We start from the raw sequence: 25,620 nt of genomic DNA, 5'->3' as shown, positions 1-25,620 counted from the left end.
TCAGCTGCGATAAGCAGCTGACACCCGGCTGCGATCGGCCGCGCTCCCCCCGAGAGCGCGGCCGATCGGCTATGACGTACTATCCCGTCCAGGGTCAGATAAGCCCAGGGCACCTCGACGGGATAGTACGTCTAAGGTCACAGAGGGGTTAATAAATCCCAAGAGATTCACCATAAGTTGAGTGCCGGGTTTATTTTATATTGATATATGGTGTGGGATCCTACCCGGGCACCTCCACAGGGTAGTGCTTACGGTTCTTTTTCCCATAAGTGTACCCTTACGTATAGCACACCCCACGGTCATGACCTCCGCGGTTTTCTCGTATAACGCTGAGGAGACCTCAAATATCATAGCACAATCTACCATCTCCAGTGACTTTCTTAAAGTCCCCCCCAGGGAAACCAGGGGCAGGGACCTGGAAAGAGAACAACGTCACCTTATCAATATAGAACTGCACTGCGCAACTCTCACTGAGTATTTACGGGTCCAGCGCATACCACGTGGCCTGAGAGTCCCTCTACGTCCCACTCTCTTTAGTGACTCTACGGAATATTGCTGTAAATTTGAGAAAATACTCAATAAATGTTCTTTCGATTTAATCACTTTAACCATAGAACATCTCCATAAGGAGATTGAATCCAGCTCAGCCCGGATCCAGAGTATCGAGACGCAACTGTCCTCAGCGAGTACTGCTGAGGAATTAAGTACCTTGAAATCTCAGATTCAAACTGTCTTGGATCTACATCGGAAAGACACAGAAAACAAGAAAAGAAACAAATTCGCCACAGATACCGAGGACTACGACTTGGACCGAGTCTATAAATGGCGCAGCAAACCCTCCACAATGTGGGCCTCAAACAGAAATGTCTCGAGATCTTCAGTAGACTTTTCCACCTCGGGGTCCGAGCCAGAGAGGAGAGAACCAGCACCCACGAGCCATTTTTTATCGAAAGGCCGGAGACAATACAGAAGAAGAGGACCAGACGAGGCCAGAGGTACGGGCAGAGACAACATACAACAACGAGTGACCCGTTCACAGGTAATTGGCCATTAGTTGTCAATATTTCTTCCAGGACTCTGGGGATAGCCGAACACAATATACTGCAAAAAGGCTTATCCTATTGCCCATCATATACGTGCAGGACATTTGAACTCGAAATGGACCTATTGAAATTTTTCCGTCGTCTTAGATTAAAAGCATACTTTTCAGAGATGCCTTCCCAGACTAACCCCACAGCACCTAGTGGGTCTGGCCCCAGATTATTAACAGCAGAGAGCCTGGGCCTGAGCCCTAAGAGTTCATTCAGACCCCCACGTGGCTCACACACACTGGAATCCATTGACTTAGTACATAAATCGTTCCAGGATCTATGCACAAACATTAATAATGGCCAGCTACATTTCGCCCCTAACCTCACAGCCCTTGACCAACAGGCCCTTAGATCCCTACAAGATGACCCCAATCTGGTCATTAAGCCCGCTGACAAAGGATGAGCCATTGTGGTAATGAATAAAACTGATTATGTTAGGGAGATTTTGAGGCAACTTGATGATGCTACCATATATAGGGAACTTCCAAGGGACCCTACCAATGAGACCAGGACACTCATAACAGAGACCCTACAGAAATACTTAGATCTGGGGATAGTAGACTCAAAAACATGTGAATTTCTCACTCAAAAACACCCCGTCACCCCGGTGTTCTACACCCTCCCAAAAATTCACAAGAATCTACAATGTCCCCCTGGCAGACCCATAGTGGCCTCAACTGAATCTATTTTATCCCCTTTATCAGTGTTCCTTGAAAAGATCATTACACCTTTAACCAAAAATGCACCCTCCTTTATTCTAGACACGGGCGATTTCCTATCCCACATCAGACAACTTGGGAACATATCTAACGGAGCATTCCTAGTATCATTTGATGTAAAGGATTTATATACCTCCATCCCACACAAGGAGGGTGTAGACACAATACGTCGGCTCCTTTGTTCTACCGGAATGATAGGGGATCAGGTCAATCTCTGTACTGAACTGCTCACACTTGTACTTACACGGAACTTCTTTATGTTCCAGGATAGGTTTTTCCTACAAATACGGGGGACCGCAATGGGGTCTAACGTAGCACCCCCTTACGCTAACAGCTACATGGCAGATTATGAGGCTACACTCATTTACACTCATCCCCTTTACCATAACCACATACGGTCATGGAAACGCTTCATCGACGACATTTTTTGCATCTGGGAAGGCCCACTGGAATCTCTGCAGACTTTCCACCAATTCCTAGATACCTCATGGCCAGGTTTATCTTTTACCATGGCCTACGACCTAAAAAAACTCAGTTTTCTGGATACATTGGTCATAAAGGAGGATGATGGATCACTGTCCACTGATCTGTATACTAAAGAGACAGATAGAAACAGCCTTCTCCACTTCAACAGTTTCCATCCCAAATCTATGAAAACCTCAATACCCAAGTCTCAGATCCATAGGATTAACCGCATAGTATCTAACGACACCACACGCCCGGCTAGGGTAGAAGAACTCCACGATAAGTTCCGACAGCGGGGCTACCCTAACTCAGTCCTACAGAACACAAACCATACACAATCTACTAATAGGGCGGGTGGGTCTAATAGGATTCCTTTTGTACACACCTATCATCCTTATGCCTATGTACTCCACAGAACTATCCGTAGACATTGGCATCTATTACAGGAGGCACATCCTAAAGTCCCTGAGTTTTGCACACCTTTCCTTCCCTGCTTCAAGAGAGCACCTAACATCAGGGACAAATTGGTAAAAGCAGACGTTGCCCCTCCTAACACCGTCCCACGGCAATCATTTCTACAGAATCCAAAATTTGGCACATTCCCCTGTCTCCATTGCAATCAATGCAGCAATGTTATCAGGGGTGATTCATTCCATCATCCACACTCAGGCAAATGTTTTAATATAAGGGGATACTACACATGCAACACAGCTTTTGTAGTTTATCTGATTAAATGCCCCTGTGGCCTGATGTACATTGGTGAGACGACACAGCCAGCTAAAGACCGAATATCTAAGCACAAATCCACAGTACGTTGCAAGAACCTTCTTCTCCCCATACCTGAACATTTTATTGCACATAATCATAACGTTTCTCAATTGAGATTTCAGATAATTGAGCATGTACCACAACCACGGAGGGGTGGTGACCGCATTCAAAAATTAAAACAACGTGAGGCATATTGGATCCACACACTAGGGACCCTCTATCCCAGGGGTCTCAACAGAGAATATGATCTGTTATTCTTCCTATAAGAGTATTCTGTATAGTATGCCTTATTAGTTCAATCTAGGTTTATTGTCCTGTGTTATATGCTTATCGGTGATATATACCCTATTCTAACTGTACGTCTCCTTTTCAGAATCGCCGCTTCTGACCTTCAGCCACCTAGGATCCACTATATCATGCACGGTCTTTCCTTTTACCACTTGGACCAGCTCTGCTTCTGACACGTTCCCTCTGAGCCACCATACCCCTGTGGGACGCATGATGAGGTCACGCCCAGCTTTTCTCCTCTCTCTATGTGTAGTCTCACACATTCAGCCTCGGACTTAAGCCATGCCCACTTCCTGTTATATTCACTGCACGCTGCTCATCCAGGCAGACAAGCGGTGGACACCGCGTCGCATGGACTAATCTGTTCCACAGCTCCTCTCAGGTTTGTTATCCTCCCACCTTTAGCTCTCACTACCATCATTTGCAGTGCTTTTACCTACCATGCGCTCCCCATACAGGCCACCCACGCTATTCCAGACCCTGTTTTGGTCGGACCCTGTGAGTCTGCTTCTATCTACTTCCTGGTAGGACAATTATACTCCACTACTATGATCTCCTACATTTGGGGCTTTATTTATACCTCTGCCATATATTTACTAATACCATTTTCACCACTCCCATAGAACTCACAGCACTGGCAGAATTTCACTGCCTCACCTTTCACCGCTCCTATTGGCAGTACGGTATGTTCCTCTGTTTCCCACTTGTACATTCTCTTTGTTCCCATATGGCACTTAGCAGTGCATTGGGATTTTCATTATTATGTTATACCATTTCCTTGTTCCCTGCTAGATGCTGACCATTGTTTTGTCTTGTGCATAGCCTATTGTGTTGTGACTTTTGAACTCCGTGTTATAGTATAATATATACTCCTCACAGGACCGTATCTTTTTGTTTGTGTACATACTTTGTTTTCCTTTTTTTTTTGAGTGATGTTAACTCATATTGTTTTCTTTGTTATTTTGTACATAGTTACTGAGGAAGGCCAATATTGGCCGAAACGTTTATCTTCTCTCTTGTTAATAAATCCCAAGAGATTCACCATAAGTTGAGTGTCGGGTTTATTTTATATTGATATATGGTGTGGGATCCTACCCGGGCACCTCCACAGGGTAGTGCTTACGGTTCTTTTTCCCATTGTCTCACTATGCATCACGGAGAACGGAGCATTGCAAGCATCGGGAAGGCTTCACGAGACGCCGGAAGGTAAGAATATCACGATTTTTTTCATTTTTTTAAATTATTTTTATCATGGGTTGTTGTGTATGCGTTTTCACCGCGAAAAACCGCGGCGAAGACGCATACACAACGTGTGCACATAGCCTTCTAGGATGCACTGGAACCGTCAAAAAACTGACTCCAGTGCATCCGTTTTTTACAATCAGCACAGGATCCATCTTTTAAACATTTTGACGGATCCTATGCAGATTGTAACAACGGAAGTGTGAAAGAGGCCTAACTACGGAACACTAACTGATCCTGATGATTCTGAGAATGTTTTTTCATAACATATTGTACTTCATGTTAGTGGTAAAATTTGTTCGATATAACTTGCGTTTATTCATAAAAAAAATGGAAATATGGTGAAAATGTTTTAAATTTCACAATTTTCTAAATTTTAATTTTTATGCCCTTAACCCCTTTCTCTCATCAGACGGAATAGTACATCCGAGGACAGAACCCCCGCTTTGATGCGGGCTCCTTCTATGGTCTAATAACCATGATCTTCTTTCCATATGACATTGTGGTGCCGCCGTTCTTTTTTGTATGACCGTTTTATTTTGTGATTTGCTGTGTACATATCCCCTTTTTCTCCCCCTCCTTTCCCTTTGGTTGGTTATTTTGTATATATATTCTATATGTACAGTTATGCCGTTCTCTTTGTATATATGACACTGTTACCTATACGGTTTCTTTGCCTTTCCAGTAACCCCATGAATAAGACCCGGGAGGGTCGAAACGTCGGGTTCATTGTCTACCTCTACTTATGTGGCTACTACCATTTTTTGTATTATTTTTCTAAATAAAATTGGCATATACCTTTTTCAGCACTATACCAGTATTGAGTGTGCGGTAATTTTCTCTGCTATTGATGCAGGCTCCGGCGGTGAGCCCACATCAAAGATGGGACATGTCAGCTGTTTTGAACAGCTGACATGTGCCCGCAGTAGGAGCGGGTGGAATCGTGATCCGCATGCGCCTATTAACTAGTTAAACGTCGCTTTCAAACTCTTGACAGTGGCATTTAACTAGCCCTTCCAGCCATCGGGATGGAAATGCGTGCATCGCTGTGCCCCATCACGTGATCAGGGGTCAGAGATGCGTCAGCATGAGAATCAGAGGTCTCCTTAAGACCTCTATGGTTGTTGATGCCAGATTGCTGTGATTCAGCTAAATAGGAGCGATCTGAGCTGATCACATCAGAGGAGAGAGAAATTAAACTGTAAACCTGATTTTTTTTTTGTGGTTGCCATTATATGGTAAATAATGGCAATCGCAACCCCAGGGTCTGTAAAAACCGACCCGAATCATATTCTCTGGGGTCTCGGGTACTCTCGGCAACCAAGACCCTGGAAAAATTCCGACTGTGGGGGGCGCTATATACTTTTTCCTAGGTGCCGTTAAAAAGCGGCGCTGTGGTCTAAGTACCCTTAATTGCCACCGTGAAAAGGCGTATCGGCAGTCGTTAAGGGGTAATTGACAATGAGCAGTGGGATGACATATTATCCTCGATTCCCCAGCTGTCCGCTAGTGAGGTACAAAGGCTGTCACAGATGTACGTGCTGCATTGGGTATACAGGACTCCCAAATTCCTGCATAAAATTGGGGTAAGAGAGGAGGACTTTTGCATGAGATGCGGTTCGGGCCCTGCTGGTTTGCCATCTGGAATTTCTGGACCCAAGTCATAGACGACATACTCGGTATTAAGGGTTGTGATTCCTACACATCCTCTGGTTTGTGTCTTGGTTTTTGTGGATGTGGTTGCTGAAGATGCAAATAAAAGTTGGCACTTAAAAAACGTTCTATCAAGCCAGAAAATTATAGCAGCACACTTGGACAGGGCGCACCTACGTTTAGGGAATTTATGGAAAAAATGAATCAACTGCTATGTCTGGAAGGAGTATATCAAAAGAGGAGAACCCTGCATGAATACTGTAAAATTTGGGAGGATTGGAAAATTCACCAAGGCATATTATGTCCTTACTTGGCGATAGCTGGGTAATATTATTACTTGTATCGATAGAGATATGTCAGATTAACGTCCTTGGAGTGAAGAATATAAAATCTGTTCCCATAATGTCCTTCCTGTTTCAGGTGAAAACTAAAGAACTTGGAGACTTGGGACTCATCTTTCATAATGTTTATTTTCACATGAGTGCACAGATTGCCGTATTCAGATTAAATATGTTGATTAATATAATAAGATACTTGCTAATTGCTATGTGGTCCAGAACAAGGAGGCGGAGGGGTTTGGATGGGTGTTGTCTTTTGTTGTATGTAGAAAAATTCAAGAAAAATTTAACTGATTTATAAAAAAAAGATTTTACAAAGGGGTTAAACAATACATCATATGCAGAGCATGAAATAAACAAGATTAACACAGGAGACTTACTATGGTGATCACAGAGATGATTTGGATTAGTGAAGGAGAGGACTGCGATTGGGAACGTCCAGTGAACGGGATCGTACATACACTGATATATATCTTTCTGCATGAACCCAGATCATAATTAGCCTTGACCTTTTATCAGCACGTAAGTTACACCCAGACACCCCTCCTTGATGACCTCACGTGGGCCGGGTGGTGGGATGTTCTCAGCCCTTCAGGATTTTATAAAATTACCAACATTAATAAAAGCTTCACTCCTGCAGACCACAGAAAATCAAGATCGCCGCTATGTTTTTTATCGCGATTTTACCTTCCCATATAGATAGTAAACATGACATGGCTGGAGTCAGCGATCTGAACACTACTGATTTGGGGCTTATAGGCAGGTATTACTGTATGGATTTTAATGTTTTTTATAACAGTGTCTTATAGTCAAAAACCTATGGTAAGTTGTAAAGTAATCTCCCATTCTCATTCAATTATACAACTGTCTGTTATACCTTTTGTACAATTTGTCAATAACATATAATATGGTTTTCCATTAATTCATTTTTCACACTCCAGGTATGGTAATGGATTCTCTCTGTGTGGCATTTTCCAGCAGTGTCGGTACTTGCGTTCCCGGGGTTCATGTGAGGTTGTTACATCATGTGAAACCTGCCCCCAATCAGCACTGGCGTCACCATCCCCCACCTTCGGACAAATCAAACATCAGGAGGAAGTCAGAGAGCAGCCGCCGCCCTGGCTGCCAGTTGATATTCAATACATCCAAAGGCGCGGACAGTACAGCCGGCAGTGATTGGGAGCAGGGCTCCTGTGATGTAACACCCTCAGTGAGCCTCGGGAATGTGGGTCCTGACACCGCTGGAACGGCGCCGGCACGGAAAAGATGAGTATTTTTATTTTAATGAGGCCAAACATGAGGATTGACAAGGGGTTGTTGTCAGTTAAACCATTTCCAACATTCTGAACATAAAAAAAGCTTCTCCCTTGTGTGACTGCTCTGAAGTTTATTAAGAGTTGATTTTCAAGCAAAATATGTACAACATTGAGGGTATGTTTCCACGGTCAGTAAACGCTGCGGGTTTGATGATGCGTTCATCCGCAGCGTCCAGATGTTACAGCATAATGGGTGGGATTTCAAGAAATCCCATCTCCACTATGCGTTCAGAGACGCCTGCGGCAGCCCTGCGTGAGCGAACATGCAGAGGGTCTTTCCAGACCGCAGCATGTCCATTTATGTAGCGGAGACGCTCAGTCTCCACAGCATAAATTTCCCATAGACTATCATTACATGCGGTAATACTGCATTATCTTTATAGTCACATGCGTACTAAGTGAGGAAACGCAGCTTACTACGCATGTGTACTAATATAAATAATGTCTTACCTTGCTTCAGCCGGAAGTTCGCATCCACTGCAGTTCTCTCGATGAGCTCAGCTGACCGCGAGAAATGCCTGGCAGGTTACTGCCGTAGACCGAGTTATCTCCGGTGGTCATCTACAAGCTCCACTGTGTCTGGATGCCAGGCTGGATGGTGGCATAATGTCACCATTCAGCTAAAGGCATCCAGATGTAGCAGAGCTGGACTCATCGTGAGACACTCGGTAATGGACTAAGGCGGACAGGAAGTATTTGTGTTAGTTTATTACCGTATATACTTGAGTATAAGCCGACCCCCCTAATTTTGCCACAAAAAACTGGGAAAACTTAATGACTCGAGTATAAGCCTAGGGTGGAAAATGCAGCAGCTACCAGTAAATTTCAAAAATAAAAATAGATACCAATAAAAGTAAAATTAATTGAGACATCAGTAGGTTTAGTGCTTTTAAATATCCATATCGAATCAGGAGCCCCATATAATGCTCCATACAGTTACTGGTGGGCCCCATAAGATGCTCCATATTAAAATATGTCCCATATAATGCTGCACAAAGGTTAATACTGGCCCCATAAGATGCTCCATAGACACATTTCCCCCATACAGTACTGCATAGATGTTAATAAGGGCCTCATAAGATGCTCCATAGAGATATTTGCCCCATATAATGCTGCACAAATGCTGATTATGGCCTCATAAGATGCTCCATACAGACATTTGCCCCATAGAGTACTGCACAAACGTTGAATATGGCCCCATAAGAGGCTCCATAGAGATATTTGCCCCATATGCTGTTGCTGCGATAAAAAAAAAAAATGACATACTCACCTCTCGTCGCTCAGGCCCCCGGCACTTGTAATACTCACCGGTCCTCATTCCGGCGCCGCTGTGTCTTCCGCATCCTCTGCACTAACATTCAGGCAGAGGGCGCGGACTAACCACGTCATCGCGCCCTATGACCTGGGTGTCACTGCAGAGGACGTGGAAGACGGAGCCCGGCGGTGGAAGGAGAAAGTGGTTTATATCGCACAGTGCTCCCCCTCCCCATTATACTCACCTGCTCCTGGCATGGTCCCTGTATCTCCGGTCGCTGACAGCTTCTTCCAGCATTGAGCGGTCACTGTTACCGCTCATTACAGTAATGAATATGCGGCTCCACTGCTATGGGAGTGGAGTCGGGTCCATATTCATTACTGTAATGAGTGGTACCATTTGACCGCTCAACACTGGAAGAAGCTGTCAGCGCCCGGAGACCGGAGATGCAGGGACCACGCCAGGAGCAGGTGAGTATGTCACAGCAGCCGCTCCCTCTCCCCAGCCGACCCCCCAGGGACAATGACTCGAGTATAAGCCGAGAGGGACACTTTCAGCCTAAAAACTATGGGCTGAAAATCTCGGCTTATATTCGAGTATATACCGTATTTTATTTTTGTTGCAGGAGATCGAAGGATTCAGGGATTAGGTGATGCAGTAAGTATGGTTAATTAAGGATTTTATTCTGGCTGTGTCTTTATTTCCCATGTAACTATAGGATTAGTTGGCCGAAACGTTTATCTTCTCTCTTGTTAATAAATCCCAAGAGATTCACCATAAGTTGAGTGCCGGGTTTATTTTATATTGATATATGGTGTGGGATCCTACCCGGGCACCTCCACAGGGTAGTGCTTACGGTTCTTTTTCCCATAAGTGTACCCTTACGTATAGCACACCCCACGGTCATGACCTCCGCGGTTTTCTCGTATAACGCTGAGGAGACCTCAAATATCATAGCACAATCTACCATCTCCAGTGACTTTCTTAAAGTCCCCCCCAGGGAAACCAGGGGCAGGGACCTGGAAAGAGAACAACGTCACCTTATCAATATAGAACTGCACTGCGCAACTCTCACTGAGTATTTACGGGTCCAGCGCATACCACGTGGCCTGAGAGTCCCTCTACGTCCCACTCTCTTTAGTGACTCTACGGAATATTGCTGTAAATTTGAGAAAATACTCAATAAATGTTCTTTCGATTTAATCACTTTAACCATAGAACATCTCCATAAGGAGATTGAATCCAGCTCAGCCCGGATCCAGAGTATCGAGACGCAACTGTCCTCGGCGAGTACTGCTGAGGAATTAAGTACCTTGAAATCTCAGATTCAAACTGTCTTGGATCTACATCGGAAAGACACAGAAAACAAGAAAAGAAACAAATTCGCCACAGATACCGAGGACTACGACTTGGACCGAGTCTATAAATGGCGCAGCAAACCCTCCACAATGTGGGCCTCAAACAGAAATGTCTCGAGATATTCAGTAGACTTTTCCACCTCGGGGTCCGAGCCAGAGAGGAGAGAACCAGCACCCACGAGCCATTTTTTATCGAAAGGCCGGAGACAATACAGAAGAAGAGGACCAGACGAGGCCAGAGGTACGGGCAGAGACAACATACAACAACGAGTGACCCGTTCACAGGTAATTGGCCATTAGTTGTCAATATTTCTTCCAGGACTCTGGGGATAGCCGAACACAATATACTGCAAAAAGGCTTATCCTATTGCCCATCATATACGTGCAGGACATTTGAACTCGAAATGGACCTATTGAAATTTTTCCGTCGTCTTAGATTAAAAGCATACTTTTCAGAGATGCCTTCCCAGACTAACCCCACAGCACCTAGTGGGTCTGGCCCCAGATTATTAACAGCAGAGAGCCTGGGCCTGAGCCCTAAGAGTTCATTCAGACCCCCACGTGGCTCACACACACTGGAAGCATTCATTGACTTAGTACATAAATCGTTCCAGGATCTATGCACAAACATTAATAATGGCCAGCTACATTTCGCCCCTAACCTCACAGCCCATGACCAACAGGCCCTTAGATCCCTACAAGATGACCCCAATCTGGTCATTAAGCCCGCTGACAAAGGATGAGCCATTGTGGTAATGAATAAAACTGATTATGTTAGGGAGATTTTGAGGCAACTTGATGATGCTACCATATATAGGGAACTTCCAAGGGACCCTACCAATGAGACCAGGACACTCATAACAGAGACCCTACAGAAATACTTAGATCTGGGGATAGTAGACTCAAAAACATGTGAATTTCTCACTCAAAAACACCCCGTCACCCCGGTGTTCTACACCCTCCCAAAAATTCACAAGAATCTACAATGTCCCCCTGGCAGACCCATAGTGGCCTCAACTGAATCTATTTTATCCCCTTTATCAGTGTTCCTTGAAAAGATCATTACACCTTTAACCAAAAATGCACCCTCCTTTATTCTAGACACGGGCGATTTCCTATCCCACATCAGACAACTTGGGAACATATCTAACGGAGCATTCCTAGTATCATTTGATGTAAAGGATTTATATACCTCCATCCCACACAAGGAGGGTGTAGACACAATACGTCGGCTCCTTTGTTCTACCGGAATGATAGGGGATCAGGTCAATCTCTGTACTGAACTGCTCACACTTGTACTTACACGGAACTTCTTTATGTTCCAGGATAGGTTTTTCCTACAAATACGGGGGACCGCAATGGGGTCTAACGTAGCACCCCCTTACGCTAACAGCTACATGGCAGATTATGAGGCTACACTCATTTACACTCATCCCCTTTACCATAACCACATACGGTCATGGAAACGCTTCATCGACGACATTTTTTGCATCTGGGAAGGCCCACTGGAATCTCTGCAGACTTTCCACCAATTCCTAGATACCTCATGGCCAGGTTTATCTTTTACCATGGCCTACGACCTAAAAAAACTCAGTTTTCTGGATACATTGGTCATAAAGGAGGATGATGGATCACTGTCCACTGATCTGTATACTAAAGAGACAGATAGAAACAGCCTTCTCCACTTCAACAGTTTCCATCCCAAATCTATGAAAACCTCAATACCCAAGTCTCAGATCCATAGGATTAACCGCATAGTATCTAACGACACCACACGCCCGGCTAGGGTAGAAGAACTCCACGATAAGTTCCGACAGCGGGGCTACCCTAACTCAGTCCTACAGAACACAAACCATACACAATCTACTAATAGGGCGGGTGGGTCTAATAGGATTCCTTTTGTACACACCTATCATCCTTATGCCTATGTACTCCACAGAACTATCCGTAGACATTGGCATCTATTACAGGAGGCACATCCTAAAGTCCCTGAGTTTTGCACACCTTTCCTTCCCTGCTTCAAGAGAGCACCTAACATCAGGGACAAATTGGTAAAAGCAGACGTTGCCCCTCCTAACACCGTCCCACGGCAATCATTTCTACAGAATCCAAAATTTGGCACATTCCCCTGTCTCCATTGCAATCAATGCAGCAATGTTATCAGGGGTGATTCATTCCATCATCCACACTCAGGCAAATGTTTTAATATAAGGGGATACTACACATGCAACACAGCTTTTGTAGTTTATCTGATTAAATGCCCCTGTGGCCTGATGTACATTGGTGAGACGACACAGCCAGCTAAAGACCGAATATCTAAGCACAAATCCACAGTACGTTGCAAGAACCTTCTTCTCCCCATACCTGAACATTTTATTGCACATAATCATAACGTTTCTCAATTGAGATTTCAGATAATTGAGCATGTACCACAACCACGGAGGGGTGGTGACCGCATTCAAAAATTAAAACAACGTGAGGCATATTGGATCCACACACTAGGGACCCTCTATCCCAGGGGTCTCAACAGAGAATATGATCTGTTATTCTTCCTATAAGAGTATTCTGTATAGTATGCCTTATTAGTTCAATCTAGGTTTATTGTCCTGTGTTATATGCTTATCGGTGATATATACCCTATTCTAACTGTACGTCTCCTTTTCAGAATCGCCGCTTCTGACCTTCAGCCACCTAGGATCCACTATATCATGCACGGTCTTTCCTTTTACCACTTGGACCAGCTCTGCTTCTGACACGTTCCCTCTGAGCCACCATACCCCTGTGGGACGCATGATGAGGTCACGCCCAGCTTTTCTCCTCTCTCTATGTGTAGTCTCACACATTCAGCCTCGGACTTAAGCCATGCCCACTTCCTGTTATATTCACTGCACGCTGCTCATCCAGGCAGACAAGCGGTGGACACCGCGTCGCATGGACTAATCTGTTCCACAGCTCCTCTCAGGTTTGTTATCCTCCCACCTTTAGCTCTCACTACCATCATTTGCAGTGCTTTTACCTACCATGCGCTCCCCATACAGGCCACCCACGCTATTCCAGACCCTGTTTTGGTCGGACCCTGTGAGTCTGCTTCTATCTACTTCCTGGTAGGACAATTATACTCCACTACTATGATCTCCTACATTTGGGGCTTTATTTATACCTCTGCCATATATTTACTAATACCATTTTCACCACTCCCATAGAACTCACAGCACTGGCAGAATTTCACTGCCTCACCTTTCACCGCTCCTATTGGCAGTACGGTATGTTCCTCTGTTTCCCACTTGTACATTCTCTTTGTTCCCATATGGCACTTGGCAGTGCATTGGGATTTTCATTATTATGTTATACCATTTCCTTGTTCCCTGCTAGATGCTGACCATTGTTTTGTCTTGTGCATAGCCTATTGTGTTGTGACTTTTGAACTCCGTGTTATAGTATAATATATACTCCTCACAGGACCGTATCTTTTTGTTTGTGTACATACTTTGTTTTCCTTTTTTTTTTGAGTGATGTTAACTCATATTGTTTTCTTTGTTATTTTGTACATAGTTACTGAGGAAGGCCAATATTGGCCGAAAAGTTTATCTTCTCTCGTTAATAAATCCCAAGAGATTCACCATAAGTTGAGTGTCGGGTTTATTTTATATTGATATATGGTGTGGGATCCTACCCGGGCACCTCCACAGGGTAGTGCTTACGGTTCTTTTTCCCATTGTCTCACTATGCATCACGGAGAACGGAGCATTGCAAGCATCGGGAAGGCTTCACGAGACGCCGGAAGGTAAGAATATCACGATTTTTTTCATTTTTTTAAATTATTTTTATCATGGGTTGTTGTGTATGCGTTTTCACCGCGAAAAACCGCGGCGAAGACGCATACACAACGTGTGCACATAGCCTTCTAGGATGCACTGGAACCGTCAAAAAACTGACTCCAGTGCATCCGTTTTTTACAATCAGCACAGGATCCATCTTTTAAACATTTTGACGGATCCTATGCAGATTGTAACAACGGAAGTGTGAAAGAGGCCTAACTACGGAACACTAACTGATCCTGATGATTCTGAGAATGTTTTTTCATAACATATTGTACTTCATGTTAGTGGTAAAATTTGTTCGATATAACTTGCGTTTATTCATAAAAAAAATGGAAATATGGTGAAAATGTTTTAAATTTCACAATTTTCTAAATTTTAATTTTTATGCCCTTAACCCCTTTCTCTCATCAGACGGAATAGTACATCCGAGGACAGAACCCCCGCTTTGATGCGGGCTCCTTCTATGGTCTAATAACCGTGATCTTCTTTCCATATGACATTGTGGTGCCGCCGTTCTTTTTTGTATGACCGTTTTATTTTGTGATTTGCTGTGTACATATCCCCTTTTTCTCCCCCTCCTTTCCCTTTGGTTGGTTATTTTGTATATATATTCTATATGTACAGTTATGCCGTTCTCTTTGTATATATGACACTGTTACCTATACGGTTTCTTTGCCTTTCCAGTAACCCCATGAATAAGACCCGGGAGGGTCGAAACGTCGGGTTCATTGTCTACCTCTACTTATGTGGCTACTACCATTTTTTGTATTATTTTTCTAAATAAAATTGGCATATACCTTTTTCAGCACTATACCAGTATTGAGTGTGCGGTAATTTTCTCTGCTATTGATGCAGGCTCCGGCGGTGAGCCCACATCAAAGATGGGACATGTCAGCTGTTTTGAACAGCTGACATGTGCCCGCAGTAGGAGCGGGTGGAATCGTGATCCGCATGCGCCTATTAACTAGTTAAACGTCGCTTTCAAACTCTTGACAGTGGCATTTAACTAGCCCTTCCAGCCATCGGGATGGAAATGCGTGCATCGCTGTGCCCCATCACGTGATCAGGGGTCAGAGATGCGTCAGCATGAGAATCAGAGGTCTCCTTAAGACCTCTATGGTTGTTGATGCCAGATTGCTGTGATTCAGCTAAATAGGAGCGATCTGAGCTGATCACATCAGAGGAGAGAGAAATTAAACTGTAAACCTGATTTTTTTTTTGTGGTTGCCATTATATGGTAAATAATGGCAATCGCAACCCCAGGGTCTGTAAAAACCGACCCGAATCATATTCTCTGGGGTCTCGGGTACTCTCGGCAACCAAGACCCTGGAAAAATTCCGACTGTGGGGGGCGCTATATACTTTTTCCTAGGTGCCGTTAAAAAGCGGCGCTGTGGTCTAAGTACCCTTAATTGCCACCGTGAAAAGGCGTATCGGCAGTCGTTAAGGGGTAATTGACAATGAGCAGTGGGATGACATATTATCCTCGATTCCCCAGCTGTCCGCTAGTGAGGTACAAAGGCTGTCACAGATGTACGTGCTGCATCGGGTATACAGGACTCCCAAATTCCTGCATAAAATTGGGGTAAGAGAGGAGGACTTTTGCATGAGATGCGGTTCGGGCCCTGCTGGTTTGCCATCTGGAATTTCTGGACCCAAGTCATAGACGACATACTCGGTATTAAGGGTTGTGATTCCTACACATCCTCTGGTTTGTGTCTTGGTTTTTGTGGATGTGGTTGCTGAAGATGCAAATAAAAGTTGGCACTTAAAAAACGTTCTATCAAGCCAGAAAATTATAGCAGCACACTTGGACAGGGCGCACCTACGTTTAGGGAATTTATGGAAAAAATGAATCAACTGCTATGTCTGGAAGGAGTATATCAAAAGAGGAGAACCCTGCATGAATACTGTAAAATTTGGGAGGATTGGAAAATTCACCAAGGCATATTATGTCCTTACTTGGCGATAGCTGGGTAATATTATTACTTGTATCGATAGAGATATGTCAGATTAACGTCCTTGGAGTGAAGAATATAAAATCTGTTCCCATAATGTCCTTCCTGTTTCAGGTGAAAACTAAAGAACTTGGAGACTTGGGACTTATCTTTCATAATGTTTATTTTCACATGAGTGCACAGATTGCCGTATTCAGATTAAATATGTTGATTAATATAATAAGATACTTGCTAATTGCTATGTGGTCCAGAACAAGGAGGGGGAGGGGTTTGGATGGGTGTTGTCTTTTGTTGTATGTAGAAAAATTCAAGAAAAATTTATCTGATTTATAAAAAAAGATTTTACAAAGAGGTTAAACAATACATCATATGCAGAGCATGAAATAAACAAGATTAACACAGGAGACTTACTATGGTGATCACAGAGATGATTTGGATTAGTGAAGGAGAGCACTGCGATTGGGAACGTCCAGTGAACGGGATCGTACATACACTGATATATATCTTTCTGCATGAACCCAGATCATAATTAGCCTTGACCTTTTATCAGCACGTAAGTTACACCCAGACACCCCTCCTTGATGACCTCACGTGGGCCGGGTGGTGGGATGTTCTCAGCCCTTCAGGATTTTATAAAATTACCAACATTAATAAAAGCTTCACTCCTGCAGACCACAGAAGATCAAGATCGCCGCTATGTTTTTTATCGCGATTTTACCTTCCCATATAGATAGTAAACATGACATGGCTGGAGTCAGCGATCTGACCACTACTGATTTGGGGCTTATAGGCAGGTATTACTGTATGGATTTTAATGTTTTTTATAACAGTGTCTTATAGTCAAAAACCTATGGTAAGTTGTAAAGTAATCTCCCATTCTCATTCAATTATACAACTGTCTGTTATACCTTTTGTACAATTTGTCAATAACATATAATATGGTTTTCCATTAATTCATTTTTCACACTCCAGGTATGGTAATGGATTCTCTCTGTGTGGCATTTTCCAGCAGTGTCGGTACTTGCGTTCCCGGGGTTCATGTGAGGTTGTTACATCATGTGAAACCTGCCCCCAATCAGCACTGGCGTCACCATCCCCCACCTTCGGACAAATCAAACATCAGGAGGAAGTCAGAGAGCAGCCGCCGCCCTGGCTGCCAGTTGATATTCAATACATCCAAAGGCGGGGACAGTACAGCCGGCAGTGATTGGGAGCAGGGCTCCTGTGATGTAACACCCTCAGTGAGCCTCGGGAATGTGGGTCCTGACACCGCTGGAACGGCGCCGGCACGGAAAAGATGAGTATTTTTATTTTAATGAGGCCAAACATGAGGATTGACAAGGGGTTGTTGTCAGTTAAACCATTTCCAACATTCTGAACATAAAAAAAGCTTCTCCCTTGTGTGACTGCTCTGAAGTTTATTAAGAGTTGATTTTCAAGCAAAATATGTACAACATTGAGGGTATGTTTCCACGGTCAGTAAACGCTGCGGGTTTGATGATGCGTTCATCCGCAGCGTCCAGATGTTACAGCATAATGGGTGGGATTTCAAGAAATCCCATCTCCACTATGCGTTCAGAGACGCCTGCGGCAGCCCTGCGTGAGCGAACATGCAGAGGGTCTTTCCAGACCGCAGCATGTCCATTTATGTAGCGGAGACGCTCAGTCTCCACAGCATAAATTTCCCATAGACTATCATTACATGCGGTAATACTGCATTATCTTTATAGTCACATGCGTACTAAGTGAGGAAACGCAGCTTACTACGCATGTGTACTAATATAAATAATGTCTTACCTTGCTTCAGCCGGAAGTTCGCATCCACTGCAGTTCTCTCGATGAGCTCAGCTGACCGCGAGAAATGCCTGGCAGGTTACTGCCGTAGACCGAGTTATCTCCGGTGGTCATCTACAAGCTCCACTGTGTCTGGATGCCAGGCTGGATGGTGGCATAATGTCACCATTCAGCTAAAGGCATCCAGATGTAGCAGAGCTGGACTCATCGTGAGACACTCGGTAATGGACTAAGGCGGACAGGAAGTATTTGTGTTAGTTTATTACCGTATATACTTGAGTATAAGCCGACCCCCCTAATTTTGCCACAAAAAACTGGGAAAACTTAATGACTCGAGTATAAGCCTAGGGTGGAAAATGCAGCAGCTACCAGTAAATTTCAAAAATAAAAATAGATACCAATAAAAGTAAAATTAATTGAGACATCAGTAGGTTTAGTGCTTTTAAATATCCATATCGAATCAGGAGCCCCATATAATGCTCCATACAGTTACTGGTGGGCCCCATAAGATGCTCCATATTAAAATATGTCCCATATAATGCTGCACAAAGGTTAATACTGGCCCCATAAGATGCTCCATAGACACATTTCCCCCATACAGTACTGCATAGATGTTAATAAGGGCCTCATAAGATGCTCCATAGAGATATTTGCCCCATATAATGCTGCACAAATGCTGATTATGGCCTCATAAGATGCTCCATACAGACATTTGCCCCATAGAGTACTGCACAAACGTTGAATATGGCCCCATAAGAGGCTCCATAGAGATATTTGCCCCATATGCTGTTGCTGCGATAAAAAAAAAAAATGACATACTCACCTCTCGTCGCTCAGGCCCCCGGCACTTGTAATACTCACCGGTCCTCATTCCGGCGCCGCTGTGTCTTCCGCATCCTCTGCACTAACATTCAGGCAGAGGGCGCGGACTAACCACGTCATCGCGCCCTATGACCTGGGTGTCACTGCAGAGGACGTGGAAGACGGAGCCCGGCGGTGGAAGGAGAAAGTGGTTTATATCGCACAGTGCTCCCCCTCCCCATTATACTCACCTGCTCCTGGCACGGTCCCTGTATCTCCGGTCGCTGACAGCTTCTTCCAGCATTGAGCGGTCACTGTTACCGCTCATTACAGTAATGAATATGCGGCTCCACTGCTATGGGAGTGGAGTCGGGTCCATATTCATTACTGTAATGAGTGGTACCATTTGACCGCTCAACACTGGAAGAAGCTGTCAGCGCCCGGAGACCGGAGATGCAGGGACCACGCCAGGAGCAGGTGAGTATGTCACAGCAGCCGCTCCCTCTCCCCAGCCGACCCCCCAGGGACAATGACTCGAGTATAAGCCGAGAGGGACACTTTCAGCCTAAAAACTATGGGCTGAAAATCTCGGCTTATATTCGAGTATATACCGTATTTTATTTTTGTTGCAGGAGATCGAAGGATTCAGGGATTAGGTGATGCAGTAAGTATGGTTAATTAAGGATTTTATTCTGGCTGTGTCTTTATTTCCCATGTAACTATAGGATTAGTAATGGATAGGTGTCTTATAGACACTTCTCCACTACTAATCCATGGGCTTGATGTCACTTGACAATACAAAGGTGATATATAACACCTATAGATATGAAACAACAACCAATGATATGAGATTAAAATATAATTTTTATATTTTAATCTCATATCATTGGTTGTTGTTTCATATCTATAGGTGTTATATATTTATACAGATACACGACCACACATATAGTTGTTTATTTGGTTGAATACAAAGGTGACATAAACCCCACAAATATTACCCCACTTGCTACTGCTACAGAACAAGTCGGAAGATCTGAATAAAGTGCCAGTTGTGGGGCGGCTGGTGAGGGCCAAAATCAGGGCTGGCTCCAGGTTTTTGAGGGCCCCGGGCAAAAGAGTCTCAGTGGACCCCCCCCTTTAACACATACCACGATTCATGAGCGCATATAACACAGCCACGTAGTATATAACACAGCCACATAGTATATAGCAGAGCCCACGTAGCATATAACAGCCAATATAGTATATAGCACAACCCACGTAACATATAACAGCCCATATAGTATATAGCACAGCCAAATAGTATATAACACGGCCCACATAGTATATATAACAGCCATGTAGTATAGAGCACAGCCCACGCAGCATATACCAGCCCATATAGTATATAGCACAGCCCATGCAGTATATTACACAGCCATGTTGTATATATCACAAACATGTAGTATACAGCACAGCCCACCTACCCCCAAGAATGGACCCATAGTCCAGTACTCACTGTTATTGATAAAAAAAAAAAACACTCCTCACCTCTCAACGTGCCCACGCTGCTCCCTGCTCCGGTCTCTGCGGCTGCCACTGCACTGCCTGACACACAGCGAGTGTGCGATCTCATCGCGCACTCGCAGCGGCAGTGTCAGGGTGGGGAATGATGGGAGAGGGAGCGTCAGGTGACGCTCTCTCCTCCATCATTTGCTTTGAACTTTACCGGCAGATGCCGGTATAGTTCAGTGCGGCGGCAGGGGATATGGCGCTGGCGACAGGCGGGCCCCCCTGCCTCACAGAGGCCCTATAGCGGCTGCGTGTGTAGCAACTCTGCTGGCATCACGGCATGGTCTCTCATGTCTCACACTATCTTACCCACTGCTCCAGGCCATGTTGTGGTTTCTGTTTCATGCCAGCTCCATATTCTGTGTCTCTGCTCTCTGCATGCTTCCTGGCTGTGTGCATAAGGGGGCGGCGCCTGAACGCTCTGGTTCTTATAGGAATCAGGTGCATCTGTCTAATCTGTTCCTGACCAATTACCAAGAGGCCTCCAGTATTTAGTGCAGCTCCACCCAGTGGACTGGTCCTGTGCAATGTGTTAGTTCAGTTTGTGTTTAGCTTTGAGTCTGCCAGGCCTTGCGTTGTGTTACTCCCTCTCTGGAGGCTTTTCTCCTTGCCTTGATCTTGTTGTCCGCCCTCCAGGAGGCAGAATATCCTGGTCCCTGTGTCTTTGTCCTTGTGTCTTGTTCCATTGCCTTGTCTGTACTTAGTCTTATCTCGGTCTCCTTGTCTGTGGCTTCCTTCCCTGCTGTGTCTTTCCTTGTGTTCTCAGTCTGCTTTTACTCTGCACTCTTGCGGCTCTGCCTGCTCTGTAGCTTTACCTCTGCTCCGCACTCCTGCAGTTCTGCTCCGTTCCGTTCTGCTCTGCTGCTGCAGTAATCTCTTGCTGCAGCTCCTCTCCACATTCCTTGTGGCTCTGCTCTACTTAGCTCCTGCAGTAATCTCCTGCTGCAGCTCCTCTCCACATTCTTTGTGGCTCTGCTCTGCTTAACTTCTGCAGTAATCCCTTGCTGCAGCTCCTCTCCACATTCTTTGTGGTTCTGCTCTGCTTTGCTGCTGCAGAAATCTCTTGCTGCAGCTCCTCTCCATATTCTTGTGGTTCTGCTCTGCTTAGCTTTTACTGCTGCGCTATCTCTTGCTGCTATACCGCTCCTGTCCGCAGCCTTGCGATTCTCTTCCTGTGTGAACAGGTTCCTACCTGTTCCTTCATACACCACACCTTCATACACCGTCCCTACCATTCCTGTGTTCTCTGCCGTGTTCCTGCTAGCCCTGTGTTCTCTGCCGTGTTCCTTCCAGCCCCGTGTTTTTTGCCATGCCTGCCAGCCCTGTATTCTCTGCCGTGTCTGCCAGCTGTGTCTCAGCCGTGCCAGCCTACTCGTCTGAATCTCATCTGCGCTCATCTGCTAGTCCTGCCTGATGCTCGCACCAATCCTAGTGTTCCTGTCTCCCAAGTGGGATGAGCAGCCACAGCCAGACACCACCCTGGAGTAGCACCTGGCAGCTGCCTGCTGCACAAGCCTGACGTTACCATCAGAGGCTCCAGTTAAAACCCAGGCAGCTGTCATAGTCGCGCCCCTTCCAGGGTAGTCTGGTTTTGTGGCTCAGTGGGGCCACAAACCCCCCGAGCTCACGCCCACCAGTCAGGGCGTGACCGTGACAGCGTGATGTGCCGCTAGCCGAGGGCCCCTGGGGGAGTGGAGGCCCTAGGCAGCTGCCTGCCCCTAACGCCGGCTCTGATTGGGCCCTCCTGTCTCGCCAGGGCCCCGGCATTTGTCCGGATGCTGACGCCGGCCCTGGCCAAAATCCATGGGTCTCGCCAGCCTGAGAATACCAGGCCACAGCTGTCTGCTTCTTCCTTGGCTGGTGAACAAAAATAGGGGGACTGCACGCTGTTTTTTTTGAGGGGATCCCACAATTTGTGCTAACCATCCAAGGTAAGCAGACTGCTGCAGCCTGGTAATATCAGGCTGGTAAGGTTCATGGATATTGGATCCATGACAACCTGAAATACCAGTTTTTTAGTAGTCTGCTTACTCTGGCTGGTTAAATATGTGGGGACCCCAGGCCATTTTTTTTTTAAATTATTTATTTATTAAAAAGGCAAGGACCTCTCTGTGCTTTGCTTCACTTCCTGTGTCATGTATGTCTGGATGTGTCATAAGATTCACCATTATGTAAATTAGTACACATGTGTAGTAAACTGCGTTCCCGCACTTAATACTCATGTGACTAGGAAGATGTTGTGGTTTTACCGCATCTAATGATAGTGAATGGGTAATTTAACCAGTGAATGGGTAATTTACCCAGTGGAGACAGAGTGTCTCCACTACATATATGGACATGCTGCAGTCTGGAAAGACGTGCCGCATGTCCATTTCTGCGGGTGAGCTGTGGGCATCTGTGCACGCATAATGGACATGGGATTTCTAGAAATCCCATCCACTATGATGTAACAGCTGGATGCTGCAGGTTGGACATTGCGGATGAATGCAGCGTCCAACGCGCAGCGTATACTGACCATGGGAACATATCCCAATATATCTGCAAACAGGAAATCACTTTTTTTTCCTTGCCAGAAGCCAACTTTCAATTAGCTTTATTTCAAATGAAAAACCGCATCAAAAATACATGTAAAAAAGCGTGTAAAAACGCAGATGGCCTGCCAGTGACCTCAGGTGCATATTTTACCTGCGTCAAATCCTGACCAAATACGGAGCCATTCCTGACAGTGGAAACATACCCTAAAAATATAAAAAAGGATTCTCCCTTAAGAGACTTTTATTGTGACTAAGGAGAGATGTTTTCTTCACAAAACATTTCCCACATTCTGAACAGAAAAAGTCTTCTCCCCTGTGTGGGTGCTTTGGTGACCAAGAAGAAATGATTTCTATAAAAATCATTTCCCACATTCTGAACATGAAAAAGACTTCTTCCCTGTGTGAGTTTTCTGATGTCTGCGAAGATCTGATTTCGCTGTAAAACACTTCCAACATTCTGAACATGAAAATGGCTTCTCCCCAGTGTGAATTTTTTGGTGTTTAACAAGAATCGATTTACGGTTAAAACATTTCCCACATTCTGAACATGAAAATGGCTTCTCCCCTGTGTGAATTCTATGATGTTTGTGAAGTTCTGAATTCGTCATAAAACATTTTCCACATTCTGAACATGAAAATGGCTTCTCCCCAGTGTGAATTTTTTGGTGTGTATCAAGAATATATTTAAAGCCAAAACATTTCCCACATTCTGAACATGAAAATGGCTTCTCCCCTGTGTGAATTCTATGATGTTTGAGAAGATCTGATTTCATCTTAAAACATTTTTCACATTCTGAACATGAAAATGGCTTCTCCCCTGTGTGAGTTCTCTGGTGACGAACCAGATGGGATTTCCAATTAAAACATTTCCCACACGTGGAACAAGAATAGTTATTCTCTACTGTGTGAATGTTTTGAGGTTTAACAAAGGATTTTTTGAAAGGAAAACTCTCTCCATATTCTAAACATGAAAATGATTTTTTTGCTTTACGACCAGTTGGTTTTTGAATGCTTATTTTGTGACTTTGATTTTCCTTAGTAGTCTGTAATGAATCAGAAGACAGGACCTGTTTGAAAGGATCAGATGAGAGATCATCGCTGTGAAGGGATGTTGGTGTATCTGGAGTTCTGGCATTTACTTTAATTGTATCCTGTGGAATCTCTAGATCATCTGATTTAAAAATTGAAGATGTCAGCTGTCCCTCTGGTGTCCTGGTACAGTCACCTGCCAAAAAAAAAAACACACAAATTTGGAATAAAATATCCTTGACTTATATTTTTGAACATTTCTACTTAAACTGTCTGTAAAATAGCAAGTTATGTAAAATATTTATTTACCAAGACAATGACAGCTCACAGGCTAATAGAAAACCTCATAAGATGCACGAGTAGATCGTGGTGCTCCATTGTTTGTTCACTCTGCTTCCCAAATATCGAATAAAAAGTCACCAAACTGTATTGCAGGCAAAAATAATACAAATAAAAACTCTAGTCATCTGAAATAAAGTCCTCACTGAGGTCCATCATCGGTCAGTGGAAAAACAGGTTTCCACATTATTAGTGGCTCAAAGTCTTTTGAAAAGCAACATGGCTTCAATAAACCAATCCAGCAATATCAGCTCTGCTGGAAGGTGCCAGATACAAGCTTGTTCTCCTCTGGTTCAGTCCTCTATGCTCAGCTCCTGGCTTCTGTTTTAATTACTTGTTGCGACCCGGACCCGTTTACTGACTACTCTTGCATCTTCTGATTAGGTATTTTCTCTGCCTTCCTGGTTCTGACCCAGCAACCTGAATATTCTTCCTTCCATCTCATGCAACAGAACAGCAGGTAACAACGTGGCACAAGCCTAGGGGTCTCTGTGTAAGCCCAAATCCATGTATATCCTTTAACCCCTTAGTGACAGAGCCAATTTGGTACTTAATGACCGAGCCAATTTTTACAAATCTGACCACTGTCACTTTATGAGGTTATAACTCTGGAACGCTTCAACGGATCCCGCTGATTCTGAGAATGTTTTTTCGTGACATATTGTACTTCATGTAAGTGGTAACATTTCTTCGATATTACTTGAGATTATTTATGAAAAAAATGGAAATATGGCGAAAATTTTTTACAATTTTGCAATTTTCAAACTTTGTATTTTTATGCCCTTAAATCAGAAAGATATGTCACAAAAAAATAGTTAATAAATAACATTTCCCACATGTCTACTTTACATCAGCACAATTTTGGAAACAAATTTTTTTTTTGTTAGGGAGTTATAAGGGTTAAAAGTTGACCAGCAATTTCTCATTTTTTACAACACCATTTTTTTTAGGGACCACATCACATTTGAAGTCATTTTGAGGGGTCTATATGATAGAAAATAACGAAATGTGACACCATTCTAAAAACTACACCCCTCAAGGTTCTCAAAACCACATTCAAGAGGTTTATTAACCCTTTATGTGCTTCACAGGAACTGAAACAATGTGGAAGGAAAAAATGAACATTTAACTTTTTTTTGCAAACATTTTTATTCAGAACCATTTTTTTTTATTTTCACAAGTGTAAAAACAGAAATGTAACCATAAATTGTGTTATGCAATTTCTCCTTAATACGCCAATACCACATATGTGGGGGTAAACCACTTTTTGGGCGCACCGCAGAACTTGGAAGTGAAGGAG

The 25,620-nt window shown here is 44.2% G+C and overlaps 1 protein-coding gene and 1 long non-coding RNA gene across 2 annotated transcripts in view; one reads left to right on the top strand and one right to left on the bottom strand.

The window, feature by feature from the left end:
* Window positions 1-621: 621 nt before the first annotated feature.
* Window positions 622-24,075, top strand: LOC138666936 (uncharacterized). Its single transcript, XR_011318577.1, has 10 exons — window positions 622-1,039; window positions 3,417-3,713; window positions 3,790-3,855; window positions 3,955-4,014; window positions 10,354-10,778; window positions 13,159-13,455; window positions 13,532-13,597; window positions 13,697-13,756; window positions 14,046-14,277; window positions 23,992-24,075. It is a non-coding gene; the product is annotated as an uncharacterized lncRNA (long non-coding RNA).
* LOC138666932 (oocyte zinc finger protein XlCOF7.1-like) overlaps window positions 16,418-25,620 on the bottom strand; it is a 52,700-nt gene continuing 43,497 nt past the window's right edge. Inside the window, exon 6 of the mRNA XM_069755126.1 lies at window positions 16,418-24,177. Within this exon, the coding sequence (XP_069611227.1) occupies window positions 23,312-24,177 (866 nt within the window). The 3' untranslated portion in view covers window positions 16,418-23,311. The remainder of the gene's footprint in view (window positions 24,178-25,620) is intronic.

This window comes from Ranitomeya imitator, chromosome 2 (assembly GCF_032444005.1).
Source record: "Ranitomeya imitator isolate aRanImi1 chromosome 2, aRanImi1.pri, whole genome shotgun sequence".
Taxonomy (NCBI): Eukaryota; Metazoa; Chordata; class Amphibia; order Anura; family Dendrobatidae; genus Ranitomeya; species Ranitomeya imitator.
This window is presented reverse-complemented; position numbering and strand designations above follow the sequence as displayed.